Genomic DNA, 16,671 nt, shown 5'->3' on the forward strand with positions numbered 1-16,671 from the left:
TTCAAAAGTAACATTTTTAAACTTTTTTTTTACTCTTTAAAAGTCGAAATTTTTCAAGCTCTGGAACTCAGTCTTTTATTTATTTTTTTTAGAAAATTTCTGCAATCCAGTGCTTATCCATTTTTTTCACACAAATCTTTGACTTTTGAAGCTCAGGAAATTTCTTGTTTTTCTACAATTTCTGAGATTAATCTAAAAGTGTTGATCTGAACTTTACTCCTTTTCTATATGCAATGGCCCTGATATGCCAATGTGGTTTTGTCACTTTTAGACTGAGCAAATGTTAAAACTGAACCCAAGCAGTTATCGTTTACACAGTCCCAGGAGGAAACTGGAGGAAGGAATCCAGAGGGATCGTCAGAGATGCAGGAGGGGACGAGGAATTGGAACCAGGAAGAGTTAATCAACCAGCAACCGACTGACACAAGGTGAGTTTTAAGGTCATTGTTACCTGAAGCTCACCATTTGCAGTGGTGGAATCATCTGGCGCTCCTCTAAGTGCTGCACCTAATTGCCACTTGATGAACTCCAGCTGGAATCAAACCTGCTGATTTAAGTTGCATGTCCAGACCTAACTAAATTAAGAATTTGACTTGAAAATGGATGATAGATGTCTTCAACCAGTTTGACTGAGCATGAGCTGTTTTCCAAAGAATTTGCCAAAAAAAAAAAATCCACTGTTGTATCCAACAACAAATTATTGCCAGTTGTCTTGCAAATATATGATATGAAGGGATACCAATGTTTGTAGAACAAGTTGGGTGATCACATTAATAAGCAGTGAGATGAGGAGTTAAGTTGAGCCTTATCTGTTCGTTTCTCGTGCGATCTGCTCACACTTAGATGGCGCTAATTGACCGTGAGCGGTTTCCTGATTCGGCTCCCCTTCGGCGTTGCCAATTAGTGCTGCATATTAAAAAGTTTGTTACATTTTCTTAATTAAGCTATTGCAAAGAAGGCGCCAGTCTCAGACGGACTTGCTTCCAGTTCAATAAAAACCCTGTGAATTAGCATGCACTCAGACATGCTTAGTCACACTTGTCCTGTCCTCATGTGAAATCTTCAATTATCTTCTAAAAAAAACTTCTCATTAGGGCACTGGCGGTAAAAGCATGAAGCTAAAATGTTGCTAATTGTTGACTTATTAAATATGAGCATTAACATGCCACCACGTGTCTCGGTGTGTTTGTCAGCGTTGTTAGCGGCGTGTGTTTTGTGATTCATCGCCTCCCGTCCTTTACGCTGACCGCTGCACATATCCTCCCCCTGCCCTCCCTGGGTGGCCCTTCCAAATGCCATCTGTCAGTCAAGCTGTATTACATCGTGCCCTTCAGGTGGCTCAACGGGGGCCTTTCAACACACGTCTGTGTTGTGTAAACATGCGATGGTGAGAGGAGAGTTATTAACCTCTTCCCTTTAGCACAAGTGGCGACTCGGGCGGCGGTGGTAATGATTCCGCAGGACACAAACCAAAAGGCATACGAGAGGTCAGGCGGCCCAGACGCCGAGTTAAAACACTGACTGTGTCCACCACCTGGTACCTCAGGGAAATGTCAGCAGTGTCGTGTCATTTTGGGTTTGCTCAGAACATCAGCTGGAGGTAAGGTGACTGTCTTTTTGTGTTCATTCCTGGCACCAAATGAAAAGGTTACAAAAAAATTAGGACAAAATTAGCACTTTGTGTTACAGGGGGAAAAATGTTAATCTTTTTTTATGTTTTCTCCCTTCTGCTTTGGTTTATATACAATTATGCAAAGAGATTAGGAAATTCTGCTTTATAGTCTTAAGTGGAAAATGTACAGAAGATGCATATTTAATATTTGGTATGCAATTTGGCTAAATAATGCATAATTGGATTTCAGCCACTAGATAGCAGCAAATTACTTCCAACTTGATCCGTATGTGTTGAATATGCATCAACCGTCAGAAGTTTTGTATTTGAAGCAGAACGAAAACACAGGATAGGACTAAGGAGAAATTACAGGCTAGAAACAATAGAAGAGACCAGTAGCGAACTATGGAAACCAGTGAGCTTAAATACACAGGACGTGCAATCAATAATCAGGGGAATGTTAAACATCTAGGAGAGATGACTGAGCAGCGGAACTGAGGGAACGAGGCTGATTACCACTGAAAACACAAAGGGAGGTTAAAACTAGTCTAACACTAGAGAATTGACTCAAATGCACAAAGTAACTAAGCACAAACAAAAGAACTGAAAAGGAAAAACTTAATCATATCAGAAAACAAACATGTGAAAACCAAACAACTGACATTAGTGCTACTCATACATCACTTTGGCTGTGGAGCGGTTTGATGCAAATTTGTGACAATAGTCCACAAGGGATTAAATGTCCCTCTGGTTATTAAACACATCAATGTAGAGAGAAAAAAATCTGTAAATTCAAATCCACCAAGGTTTTCTGTTAGATATTTGCCTTAAAGTTAAACACACCAATTTAAGTTCCTTTATTGTATTCCTAAATTTCTTTGACAAAGGTCCCATCAACTCACAACTTATGACACTTAATACTTGTTCACACACAGCATGTCCCACAAACAGAAATCTGAAAATACTGTAGTTGCAAAACAAGGTCACTGACATCAATCAGTCTGGTGAAATGTTGCAAAATCCAAATCCTTTGGGAACCCAGTGAACCAACGTTGGGGATATTTTCCACAAAAGGAGAAAGCGTTGAAAGATCTGAACCTTCACAGAAGTCGCCGTTCTATAAGAATTACTCCAAGAGCGTAATTGTTAGCAATTTGCACAATTACACAGTCAAGGGAAAAGCATCTACCAACATTTTGACATTTTGCTGCCTCTGGTGTTTGTTAAATGTGCAGCGAATAAGAAAAGCACTGGTAAAACGAGACTATTGAACTTCTATCCCATCTGCTCCTCAGCCTGCTGATGGAGAACACCATCTGTGTTCCAGCACTAGCAGTGTTAGCTCCCACAAATAAACATCTGGTTTGTTTACCGCTGCCTGCAGGGTATACTGTACTACAGCGTGACGAGCGCAAACGCATCTAGGTCAAATACGCCAAATGCTTGGCTGAGTGGGGGACAGCGGCGACGACGAAGTGAGGAGAAGCGAAGAGGGGGAAGGAGGGAAAAAAAAGAGTGATCTGGAGGAGAGCAAGAGCAGCACTTCAAAGTGAAGGAACGGATGAGTGATGGTGAACACGATAATTAGGAAGAACCGTGAACAGATCTGCCTGTGGGGAGCAAGGAAAGAGTTGCATGTGCAGTGCTGCACATTTGCTTTCAAATTAAATCTGATTCCGTGTTTGTATTTCACTTTACATATTTCGCACACCAAGCTACATGCATGTATGTGTTTTTATTTATTTTAAATAAATAATCTTGACGATCTAAATGCACACATTCACTCCTTCTGTTTTTCCTCCACGTCTACTTGAACTCAAGTGGGTTTTAATATATATATATATATATATATATATATATGTACACACAAATGCAGCTGAAGTCAATACGGCTGCCCCAGTTGTGACAAAAATGTGAGTCAGGCTGCAAGCACACAGTTTTTAATGATGCATATCTTGAAAAGCCTTTTATCTTTTGTCCAAACGTGAAGAAATGAAGCATATGTTGTGAAATGTTAACTTCTGTTATGAATATAAACATTTCCATAAATATTTCCCGTTTATGTTCCTGTTATGCTCCGATACAGCTCCAGGTTAATTTGCATATTTTGATCCTTGTTGCTTACCATTAGTTTCTTTTTCATTCATACCAGCTTCTACATAAGAACTTATTATATATATTTATTTTTTCGTCATCACAAAGTGTTTAATAAAAAAAAATTAAAAAAATTCAAGGTGTTATTCACCTTATTCCTACAACCCATAATGCTGCGCGTTAATTCTTCCTGCATCTTCAGGACCGGTATTTGTTTTTACATGGAAACGGCTCTCTTAACGCAGCAAATACGGATTAAAACGTGTCGAAGTATCAACTTTTATATTTTAGGTGGGTTGATATAATCACAAAATACGTTTACACGAGACCGCGGCCTGCAAACTGCCGGTACTTTCGGATGCTGATTGGGAACAAGTTCTACGTTTTGACGGCACCGCCAAGACGCCTTGAGTCATCTGTAGTTGTCATGCCAGGCCACTAGATGGTGCTGTAGTTTCTGTGCAAATGGAGCCATAGTTGAGCCGTCAACTGAAATGTACATTTACTGCTTTTAGAACCTTTTCCAGCACCTTTGCCAGCCATATTGCCCTGAACATTCTGCTCTTTTCTCATCTGAGGTGCTAATTTTGAAGAGAGAAGACTCAAACCTGGTAAACACCTGGGAGGGAGACCAGCTAGGTGTCCGTACAGACGACAGAGGAGGCTGTGACGCAGGCTGAGGAAAATGCTCTCTGAGGTACGAAGTAGCTAGTTACATTTACAGTAACTTAAAAAAAAAAAAAAAAAAAAAAAAACTTTCTAAGAGTAGTTTTACTAGACCATACTTTTACATGAATAATGTTATTGTAAATTATCAGTACTCTGATTTGAGCTAATTTCTGAATATTCTACCGACTGTATGCGACTTCACTGAATGAAGAGCAAAATGTGTTCTGTTTTCTGTCTGCTGGAAATCAAATTAACATGCACTAAATACTACATATTTTAGCTTAATATTACCTACTGTAAGTATTACATACATATATTTTACATTGAAGAACATTCATTTGGAAAAATATTTTTTCTTGAATTTATGTTGTATTTTTTAATGCTAGTCTTAAAATTCCAGAATTGGCACATAACTTTACAATTTACTCTATCTATGTAATAGATATACAGTATATATTTGATCAGACTTTATAATTAGTTAATACTTCAGCAGCATTTTTTAAAATAATTTTCCACTGTTGAGTAATTTCTTGAATGGCGACATTTCACTTGAGTAAAAATTAGGGCCCGGACTTCAACATGTTAATTTCAACTAATTGCATTAATTTTAACACATTAAATGTTTTAATGTAATCAATAGCAGTTTTTTTAAAAAAATTGCATGTAAAACTGTTGTATTTTGCGTATTTCTTTGTAAATCTGACGCAATGGACGACAAAGATGCTTCTCTTCTCTTTAATTCCTTTTTTATTTTAGAAAAAATATCTGTTCCTCTAACTTTTTTTTTAACTACAGACTGAGGATTTTTTTTTTCCTCATTCTAAGTTCCCTTGGACATGATTAGCATGTAATTTATTTAGTCACTGGGTATTGGATTAAACTTTAGATGAAAAATAACTGGCAATAATAAATGTTAATGAGCTAATCCAGGAAGTTTAATTAATAAAACAAAACCCATTTAATGTTGGATGGATCCGACATACATTAATCACGATCTAATGTTAAAGGGCTATTTTCGCTCTCATGTGATCGTTTTTTCTAAGATCATCTCCAGCTTTTCCCAAGGCAACGTTCCTAATTTTTTCACGTTATGTAGCAAAAGTGAAATAAAACACAACATACAGGCTCTTATAAAGAAATATACAAATGGCTCTGCAGTTGGGCTTAGATGAGACAAAACCCAAAAAAACAAAAACGGAAGAAATTCTGTTGAGTTATTGCCAACAGATTTAGACGACTTTAGAACACCCAAACTCTTTTCAGAGTTAATGTGACAAAATTAAAAGCTGAGGAGAAAATTCTAACATTTTGGATTAGAAACAAGGAGCAACAGAAAAACTAGCTGGATTACTCAAAATTTCTTTGTTGCTTTTTTTAAGCTTTGAGACTCTTTATTCCACAGAATATGTAAAGTACCCTCTTTGCGATGCTAACTGTGCTATTGATTTACATCTAAAAATGATCTCTATCATACGTTTTCGGCTTTGTTTGAGTAAAATTGTGAAGTCTAAATGCATTTTTTGAACTCCTTAGATCAAGACATGATGTGTTGCTTTTTGATTTGTCATCTATTTAAGTGATTTCTTGAGTCTAAAGCCTGTGAAACAGAACAAAACTCTTCAGAAAGTGTTGTACATCATCGTAAATTCAGATTTGAAAAAAGTGGGGAATCATATTTTAACGTACAGCTGTATCCTTTGCTAAATTAGATCATTTGAAAAATCTGTCTTGTATTTAGCCAAATTGTCGGATATTAAAATTAATTTGTTTTTGGTTTCCTTTACCTGAATGTATTCTTTTTCTGCAACAGAGTGAAGGTTTAAAGCTTTCAGCTCTCTTCAGATCAAAATTCACTGACTTATTGTCATCTTCCAATAATAATATGATGTTGGCTTGGAGTTAAATGAATAAGACTCTGTAGTGTTTTGCTGCAGCTCTCCAAGGACAAGATAAAGAAAACCCAATCTAAGCCATTGTCAGACTTTGTCATGCCTGTGGTGTGTTCGGGTGAAACATTTCAAGTGCTGCTCTATAAAGCTCTAAATGGCCCGGGATGAAGCTTCATTTCTGAAGCCCCTTATACCATTTAGGCCCTCTAGGCCCTGCAGGCTATCGGGTTACACAAGTATTGAGTTACTGAGTGGCAAGGAGCTGCAGAAAAGCTCCACGGAGCATTGGACAATACATCCTAAAAATGGTCCCTGTTGCCACACTGCCTCTGATTCAGCCATATATCATCCTGACATTTTATTTTTCTAACCTATTACCAAAATGTTCATTTCTTACACTTCTGAACTTTTGTTGTGAAAATTACTTTCTGAATAGGTCTGTATCTAACCATGAAAAAAGTCTGGTCCTTTCACTTGATGCTCTGCTCAATTTGAGGAATTTTTTATTAATCACCTTTTTTTTTCTTTTTGCCTCAAATGACACCTTGCTTACTCTGTGTTTGTCCTAATTCCTATTCAAAAGGGATTATTTTGGGGAGCTGTGGAGGCGCAGGGGCAAAGCACAGCCCATGTATTGAGGCCTTAGTCCTCATGCCAGTGGTCGCAGGCTCAATTCCCGGCCTGGCGACATTTGCCGCATGTCTTCCCCCTCCTTCCTGTCAAACTACCTCAAATAAAGCCCACTAGAGCCAACATAACCTTCAAAAAAGGGATTATTTTAACAAATGAACTGTTTTACTTGCATCTCAAACATAAAATTCTATATAAATGTTGATAAACATTGTGCTTTAGAAAAGGAAAAATGTAAATGGCCTGCACTTGTGTAGCTCTTAATCAAGTCAGAGGACTCTAAAATCCAAAGCTTGCACTACATGTCAGTCATTCAGCCATTCATACACACATTCTCACACTGATGGTAGGAAGCCATGTTGTAGCCACAGCAACCCTGAGGCAGACTGACAGAAGCAAGGATGTTTTTCAACTGGTGCCACCTTCTGGAGGCCACCTGTCTTTTGGTTTCTTGCCCCAAGACACGACTAAAACTGACTAAAACCCTAACTAGGGTTGATGTGCGCAAGTGATTGGATTGGCAGCAGACTGCGTTCCTTGATTGGCCCATGGATTTACTACCACCATTTTCATTCCACTCCAAGTCCATACGAGCTGCAAATCTATAATTACATGGTCAAACTTTGAGGTTCAAACCTTTCCATCATACAGCGTCAACCGGACAGGGCAACCTGCAATGAACATATCTATCGAGAGATTTCAGACAAACTTTCCACCCAAGTGCACACGCTCAAAATGACATCATTAGAGCGTCGACCTTGCTCATTGGTTTGCCCACGTACCTGCCTGTGTTCATGTCCACACAGTGAGGAACACACTGCCCACGGAGATGCACCTAATTTGGCTAGAACCAAACCAGACACTAAGCAGCTAGAGTGAGACCTGACAGTGGAGAAGAGGCTTTAGTTCTTCGGTTCTGGTGTCTTTCCACGTGAAGTTTGCATGCACAAGTTCTCTCTAAGTAATCTGGTTTCTAAGTAATTTGCCCACAGTCCAAAACCATGACCATTATGCTGATCTGTCTGTCTAAATTTACCATGGCTGTGTGTGTGTGTTTCCTAAGAAAAGTAGTCTTAGGACCATTTCTGGCATATTTATTAACATTATGAAGACTGTTGAGCCTTATACGGCTCAAAGCCTGCTCCCAATACCGTTGAGGATTAGAGCTAGATATATGATGTGAATTAAGTTTTGGTTAAGGTTAGGAATAGACTAGTAATGGTTAGGTGAAATGTCTGGGATAGGCATAAATACAGTTACTTAAATAAATGGAGGTCCTAATACAAGTAGAAATACCAACTTATGCATGTGCCTGGTTGTATATTCTCTGTAGCTTCATTTCCATTGCAAATGTGTACAAAACTTTGTTGATATTCCACTAATGTTGGAAAAACACAATTTTGCAATTGCGTTGTTTCTGTTAACTAAGAAACACAGTTAAAGTCACGTGAATAAGTTTGTTAATGCAATTAGTCAATAAAAACACGCCACACCAAGATCCTCCAACTACTTCCTGTCGTCGTCTTCCTCGTGGTTTGCTGCAGTAGCAACATCCAGTTGTTGATCATGTGACTTGTGTGAGGAGAGCAAATTGTTTCCATTGCAGTTTTGTGAAATAAACCAATTTTGATATGGTTTAAAAAAAACATACCTCATTCTAGCGCAAAAACTTTTTATTGGAAAACAGGATGTTTTCTTTTTTTCGAAATTGGAATGTTTCAATTAAGTAAATTTATTTTCGAAATGTCAAATTGTGTTGCGCCATAATGGGTTGCGAACCGTCAAGCACGTACCCTAGAACTCAGCCTCTTGCCTGATGACCGCTGAAGTAGCTGTGTGGCACTGGTCCAAATGGAAACGGACAAGACTTGTCACAGAAATGAAAAGTTAAAGCGTGCAACACTGCAGGCTTCATCTACAGAGGCAGAGCAGTGGCAGTGATTCATGTCCGTCTCTTAGTCCTTCAAGTTTTTTCAGGCCTGCCAGCAGGCCTTGGGTGGTTTTTCCCCCCTGCCTTTTTCCCTGACACATTTCTGGGACATAACATGGGCATCAGTGTTGCAGCTTTTTACTCCCTCAGACATTTTCTACTTGTTTTTTGATCTTTGAACGATGGCAAAGAGAAAAGCCTTTACCTTGCTGTGAATTTTGATCTGCTTTTCACATGTCAGATGAACTGTCTGCTTGGGTACAATTTTAACTTAACCAGAAAGTCAGGAATGTCCCAAACATGAGCAGGTTAATTTTTTTAACTGTGTATATGACAACTGAATGTATCTTATCTAAATATTTTTTCTAATTTAAATAATAAATTATTTTCCCCCTTGTATTTCATTTGTTTAATCTTGTTTAATTTATTCACGTTTTTGACCTCCGTTTTTAAACTCTACCTTTTTCTGTAGAGCACTTTGAATTGTGCTATAGAAATACATTTATCTAAGACGGAAGCAGAAGTTTAGAAAATTGAGCCTTAAGCATTAGCATGTGTAACTGTTAAACATATTAATCTCCTGGACTTTAGACTCAAATGAAGCCTTTCTACATAATTTTCTGTCATTTCAGTGGTAAGTTTTTGAAAGCAGTTGTCTGCTTTTATTCTGCTTTTTCATGAAATGCTATTAAGGTAGAGTTCTTGTATATGACAGAAATGCCCTTAATTGGAGGCTTTTGAAGCTTTTCTAAACTCTGATAACACTTAGTGTATATTGCAGGTAGAGTAGTGACAATGGAGCCCCACTTGAAGGAAAAGTGTTTAGTTTTGATCTACACCTGGTACAGTGGTAGACCTGGCAGCATCTCAGCCAGGATATTTTTGAAACCCATAGAGCAAAATATTTTATGTACAACCTGCTTCAAATTTGTATCAGTTTGGCGATGGTTGATTTGGTGACCTCTGACATTTGCATATTTTACACTCTACTTTAAACTTGGTAGATAATAATTTTATAGAAGCATGAAATTACAGTGGCTGCTGTTATGGTCACAGCGTCTGAAGAGGACAGAGATATGCAGCAATAAATATGCAAAATATATTCTGCCATGAGGTTTATAAGCTGACAGTTAATCATAAAACTATTAAAGATCATAAAATACCGGAAAACATCAGAGAACATCTAAAAAGTCTTTTTAAAGTTTTAAGAAATTGGCTTACCTCACATTTGAACTAATGCTTCTGTTGCCGAAACCAATTGAAATGTACTAAGAATTGCATTGCAGCAATCTGCCAATCAGTGATGACATGTCATTGAAAAAATAAAGTCAAATGAATATGAAATTCTCTAGAGACAAGCCACAGTTGTGGTTTTCAAGAATTCATTTTTAATTCCAATATATTTCCAATGAGGTTAGAGAAGAAATAAACTGGTCAACATGTCTGTTTTCACCAACACGGCCCATTTTAATCCTCACTACCATCTGATTAGCAGACGTTTCTTACTGTTAAATGATTGCGCCTTTATGCCTGCAGCTGTGCCTATGGCTATGACAGTGAAAGAGTTTACCATGAGTAAATTCTGCTGGACTAAACTTGGCACGAAGAGCAATCTGGAAATGGACAACGTTTTTCTCTACACATATTGACATGTAATACAACAGATTACATGTCAACATGTCTGGATTGCATTTAATCACCTCTGGCTCTAAATCTAAAATCCTCAGATGGTCAAACATGAATTGCTAAATTATTTAATGAACTGAGATTCTTTAATTCTTTACAGTACAACTTTTATAAAGCTTTTGTTTTTTTATTTACCTTTTTAGCATCAATAAAAGCAATAGACGAGCAATAAAAGCACAACATAAACACCAGACAAGAAAATTATCCCCTATGTACTTCTTTAAGATAAAGCTTGTGATTTTTTCGTTTTCTGATCACTTTGCTAATTATATTTACATAGACTTGTTGATTTGTGGACTTTAAATAAAACTTCAATTTATTTCTTAAGTTGTTCAATAACAATTCTAAATCGGTCGAACTTTGTGGTTAACGTCAAAGTTGATATCTGTTTTGAAAACAGGAAATTCTTGTAGTTTGCAAATTCGACCTCCGTTCATCATCAACTTATAGATATAGACAGGTTGATCCAAAGCATTTATCTGTACTCTTCCAAAGTCAGTAGTCCCAAAATAATTATTGATATCTATACGTCCTCTTAATAATACAAGGCTCATTCAGCAGTGTACACATGTGCAGATAATGCGTTAGTTGCAAGATGTGACATATTAATTCCATACTTGTCTCCCATTAGCTGCTTATATTGCTGTATATATATAAAGTTGCCCTATTGTGGAAAATGGGTTGTTGATGTTCTCTTATGTATCCATGTCTTAATAAACTCATACTTTCACCTTTGCTTATACAAAAGAGTGAATTCTGCGACTTGCCAGTATGAAAGGCCTCAAGAATTGTAAGTTAAACTGAGTTAAACAAGATATCTTGCAAGGAGCACATGTCAATAACAGCATATTTATACTCTTTAAGAAATAATGGATTTTATTTGAACAACTTTAGTTAAGGACGATTAAAATACACATTAGATGCCACAGAACCTCTCGCTGATCTCCCACAGCTTCTTTGAGGCAGCATCGTCTCTGGCCTTGGCGAAGACGTTTTTCGCGGTGCAGTTGGAGAAGTAGCGCCCATTGAGGTGTTCAATGCCCTCCTGCAGGGCGCAGTGCAGCGTGGTTTGGCTTCCCTGGAGTGGGGTCTTGAAGAAAAACATTCCAAGGTTCGATATAATCATCTGAACGGTCGAGTCTGCGTTCCTGATCAGCTCAGTCTTGATGCCCCCTATGAGAACACAAAGTCTTTTGTGGTTACCTGGTCTTTCAAAGTAAACAACTGAGGTTGTTCTTTGTTGATTCCTGTATGGCTTAAAGTTGTACAGTCATGTTCTACAACATGTAATTTGAAGCACTTTTGTTTCTTAGTACTGGACAGCAGTGGAAATCATTCAAGTAAGTAAGAAACGATTAACTTGAGGCAAGACAAAATCTGCAAAATGAACATGTTTTGTTTAGAAGGATAGTCAAAACGACAGCTGTGGCAACAAGTCGATGACTTTTCCAATTCGTTGCCACAACGTTATGGTATAAATATATATTTAACTATTTTATTACAAATGAAGTATTTATTTTAAAAACTGAAAAACCTGAGACGTAGCAGTTTTTTTTTTTTAACATTCCTTTCATTAAAAATAAAAATCTACATGTACCACTGGTACTAAACTCTAGGGAGTTGGTCCACTACATTGTGAATGTCACTTATCAAATATAAAACAGTCGAGTTGGGGAAGTAGGCACATTGGTAAGCTGATGCTACTATTATTATTCTTCTGAATGAGTTTAATACAGATGTATTCCACATCCTACATGTCCACAAGCCAGGACATGAATTTTGGACGTGTGTGATTTTATTTTGGATTTAGTTTAGTTTCCCTTTTCTTTTTATTCTTCAACTTGCTCCAATGCTGCCAAATGACTTCCCTTTTCAGCTTTCTAGACTGACAGAGTTCAACACCGACTGACATTTGGAATTATTCACTTTATTCACTTTGACAGAAACCCCAGTTCCAAAATCCTGAGAGTTCAACTTAGTTTCATTAGACTGCAAAACATTTTTAGCTAAAGTTTGAGGAGATTTTAATCTGACCTGCATGTTTTCCATGACGAAAAAAACGATTCTATCCTATAAATGTATTTGTCTAAACGTGTGAAAATAACAGACTGCTGTTGGATGTTGAATGCAATTTGTATGTCTTGGCAATCTCATTATCCAGTTTCTATCTCGTCCTCTTAACAATCCCAGAGATTTTTTTTTCAACTTCACCAACTTACCACACCGTCCCAAATTATTATTTTCTGTTCCAAGGCATCTCTAAATTACAGTGAAGTTTTCTATCTTTCTCCATTGATAACTTTTGTACAGTGAGATACTTTCAGTCCTTCGAATCACTTCACAAATGGTGGGGTTTCCAATGGCAAACATTAACTGGATTTTATTTACAAATGTTCTTAAATGTGCTTTTTTACATTCTGCTAATGTAAAAAAACACACACAATTTTGCAATTAAATTTTTTCCGTTAAATAAGAAATACAATTAAAATCATGATCTTTTCAAATGGTGGTACGGCTAGGTCACATTCATCCGACCTGAACGTCGGTGATACTCAACAAATGTCCATATTCTGCATACTGATACGCCCAAGAGGACAAAACAACAACCCTGGTGTATGATAATGAGGATTAAGTTGTTAACATGCTGGTGACAACTTCAAAATCGTAAGCTATGCTGAACCATTAGCATCTACGTTTACTTCTACAAACACTGAGCACTACTTCTTCCTTCTTATGGCGGTTGAGCACGTTCTCTGTGTGTGACGTTATTGCGCCCCCTTACTGTGCATGTGGGACACTTTCAGGTCGTTTAGAGTTCACACTGAAGATCATTTACAAATCACATATATTTTGGAATATGAATGACCACGACAAACAAATCTAATTTCACAAAATACCATATTTGGGTCACTTCAGGCTGCAGTGTGAACATAACCTTTGAGATCTACCGTTTGTGGTAAACACAAACCACTTGCATTGGTTCTTACCTGGATGGAGGGAGTAGCAAGTGACCTTGGTTCCCTTCAGTCTCTTGGCCAGCTCGTGGGTGAAGAGAACGTTGCACAGCTTACTGTCGCCGTAAATTCTGAAGCTGTCCCACGTAGACGTCCCTTTCTGCAAAGCTTTGTGCGTGTTCAGACAGTCAAAGTCGACTGTTCCCCAGTTGTGTGCCGTAGACGACACATTCACCACCCTGCTTGGTCCGCACTCCTTCAGCCGCTCCAGTAACAAGTTGGTTAACAGGAAGTGACCGAGATGGTTGACGCCAAACATCATCCCAAACCCGTCCTCTGTTCGGCCCATCAAGTAGAGACCTACGACAAACCACGTTGATATTTAATATTGTCATTTTTTGATGGAACCAAACAAAGTAACGTGTAATTATGAAAAATGATGGGATGGGAATACACAGTTTTAAAATTTTGATGAAAGATGAAAAAAATCTCAATTATGCTCTGGATTTAAGTTCAACTCCTTTTATGTTTTCTGTGATGTCCACGTTGCTTGTGGCAAATTTGAAATGATACTTTTTATTGCCTGTTTTTAATTAATTTTTAATAATTCCACTGTTTCATTTCTTTTCAATTAGAGTCATATTTGTTGAATGCATAACACAAAATTTGTCCCATAAAAATATTATTTCTGTGGATCGTTGCAGGTCTCTTGGATACTTCCATATGAGAAGAATTTATTTACTTCATTGATAATTTACTAATTACTGCATTTATTCTTTAGTCTGCCATACGCCTAGAAATACCAAAATACCCCAAAAAGTAATTAGGTAGACACTCACCTGCAGTTTCTGTTAAAGTTTCATAAGATTTAAATTCAAAGAAACTGATGATGCCTTACTTTTTTTGTTACTTATATAAATTATTGTCATTTTGGTTCTTAAAAAAACAGAAATTCCACCTAACTTTATATTTTGGTTCATTCCCTCTGATGATGCAATTTTTAAATATTCAAGGATTGATAATTTGATCAGTTACTCAGTAACTAAACTTTTTAACAAATACGTTTTACCTTTACTTGAGTAAAAATATGTTGCTACAAATTTCTGGTGCTCTACCCAGCTCTGGATATTGACATATAAACTGAATTTGTGACACAGTGCAGATAACGTATAGGGTTTACTGATGGTTTTGCTGAAATTGCAACATGCTGAGGCCAGAACTCCTACCTGCATTGTTGATCAGGATGTCCAGTCTGGGTTCTGTCTTCAGGAAGTTCTCTGCAAAGCTGCGGACCGACTTAAGACTTGCCAGATCCAGCTGCATGAACACCACCTGATTACTGCCACTCTCCTGAAACAGACATTGACAAGTTAGCTAATATCTGGCAACAACTGTTACTTCTCTGCCTACATACCAGAGAGAGAGTTTAGCTTGGCCTTCATGCTTTGGTTAGAAAGTGAAAGTTTCCTCTCTTGGCAGTTTAACTTGTGTTGCAACCTTCTGCTTGTACAGGAATGAATTTTCACATAAACAGCAGCAAGAGCCTTAGGCTGTGTGACAACATCTAAGTGTTTTTGAAGTCTTCCTTTACGATCCTGTGGTTCGCTCGCAGGGTGAATTTGCTTATATGGGCTGATTAGCCCATGTAGGATTGAATAGTTTTGAATAGACTCCTCTATTTTCTGTTCAGGGAAATGACTGATTTGAACTTATTTTGAATCTAAAGACCCAATTCAACTTTAAATCTCACTAAAGTGTTCACGCTGACTTAAAAAGTCACCAAGTTAAATGTCTAAGCTTTAAAGAGGGGAAAACTCCTTTAAAATGATGAGTCATGATATAACCACATTATATAAATCAATATGCCCTTTTTATATGAGAATATCTGGGTGTCCTTATGTATTCCTTCCTAGAGGAAATGTATTTTATAAAATCTTTTTAATGAATGTTTTAAAAGGTCTTTTCAGATTGTTAGAATTTTTCAGTGCTGGTTTAAATTGCTGTCAAAATATCCACTTATCAAAATATTTCAGAAAACACAATAAACTTTTTTTTTTTCACACAACATTTCATAGACCTACAACAAAGTCTTGGGGCCATATGGGGAAATAATAGAAACTTTCTGCAAAAAAAAAAAAATCAAAACTTTGAAATTAATCTCAGAACATCTGCTAGATTTTTTTTCCTAACAAATTTCCCACTTTTCAAACTCAACATTTTTAGTTGTTTTTTTTGTTTTTTTTAAATATGTCATGGTCTAAGTTTCAGACTTCTTTTTTGTAGAAATTTATTCCTGTTTTTTTCACATCTACATTGGCCCTAATACGCTGTTGTACAGACCAGTACTGAAGTCATTTAAACTCTCCCTCTATTTTCAGTTTAATCCTACCTCATTGTTCAGCTTCATGCTGCTTTTCTTCCTAGTTTCACTGAGAAACAAAGAATGACCAGCAGACTCTCACCCGCTTGACGTCCTGCAGAGCAGCTTCTCCTCTCTGCTTGCTGCGACAGGCCAGGATCACTCTGGCTCCTCTTTTAGCCAGCTCTATGGCCGTGGTCTTCCCTATGCCAGTGTTGCTGCCTGCAGGTGGAAAGTTGTCAAAAACTAAAAAGCACATCATCGGTACAAATCAGAAACTTTACCCACCTGTAACTATCACAGTTTTTCCATGCAGCTTTGCGTTGCTCTTGCAGCTCCTTCCTATTACCACAACTTGACGGAAAATATAAGCGAGGACGACGAGTCCCAGCACCAGGAGAATGTAGAACATTGTTGCTGTCTTTGAGCTGCACTGAGGAAGCGGTGGGAGCCGATGCAGGGTTCACTTGCTCTTATTCCAACAAACAGCCTCTTCCTGAATGGGCTGGACTTTGATTTATATGTAATCAGATTGCAGCAGAGAACAAAACCGGAAATTCTTAAGAGTTGGGCCGGCCCACATAGCTGCTTGTTGACAGATCCGACAGGCCTGATATTCATAATGCCGGGTGTGTTTTGTTGAATCATGCCAGAACAATATAGTTGAACTCTGCTCTAGCTGTGTGGGAGTATACAAAATGGCAACACTGGAAGAAGTTGGCAGTAAAATTACAGCAATTTTTATTATATTATTGTTATAATATTCAAGTAGGTTTTTTTTGTTTGTTTTTGCTCCAAAGCATTAAATAAAAATTCTCATCAGTGACTCAAAGTTCACATTTGAAGAA

General features: G+C 37.5%; 2 protein-coding genes across 11 annotated transcripts in view; one reads left to right on the forward strand and one right to left on the reverse strand.

Annotated features, from left to right (window-relative positions):
* The window catches only part of htr2aa (5-hydroxytryptamine (serotonin) receptor 2A, genome duplicate a), a 122,573-nt gene that overhangs the window by 7,121 nt on the left and 98,781 nt on the right, over positions 1 to 16,671 (forward strand). For 6 of the 10 annotated variants that reach the window (XM_081599456.1, XM_081599434.1, XM_081599428.1 and 3 more), the window contains 2 exons: positions 304 to 428; positions 4,285 to 4,403. The gene's annotated coding sequence lies outside the window, so the exon portion shown is untranslated. Of the gene's footprint in view, positions 1 to 303; positions 429 to 3,892; positions 4,203 to 4,284; positions 4,404 to 16,671 lie in introns of those variants that run through there. The other 4 variants (XM_081599448.1, XM_081599451.1, XM_081599461.1 and 1 more) reach the window with 2 other exon arrangements.
* On the reverse strand, positions 10,972 to 16,404 carry LOC145547560 (dehydrogenase/reductase SDR family member 13-like). Its single transcript, XM_081599480.1, has 5 exons — positions 16,112 to 16,404; positions 15,927 to 16,045; positions 14,691 to 14,814; positions 13,498 to 13,824; positions 10,972 to 11,683 (listed from the first exon to the last, which is right to left on the reverse strand). The coding sequence occupies exons 1-5, from the start codon at positions 16,233 to 16,235 to the stop codon at positions 11,427 to 11,429; spliced, it is 951 nt and encodes a 316-aa protein (XP_081455606.1). The 5' UTR covers positions 16,236 to 16,404; the 3' UTR covers positions 10,972 to 11,426.

This window comes from Poecilia reticulata, chromosome 2, assembly GCF_904066995.2.
Source record: "Poecilia reticulata chromosome 2, P_reticulata-male-v2, whole genome shotgun sequence".
NCBI lineage: Eukaryota > Metazoa > Chordata > Actinopteri > Cyprinodontiformes > Poeciliidae > Poecilia > Poecilia reticulata.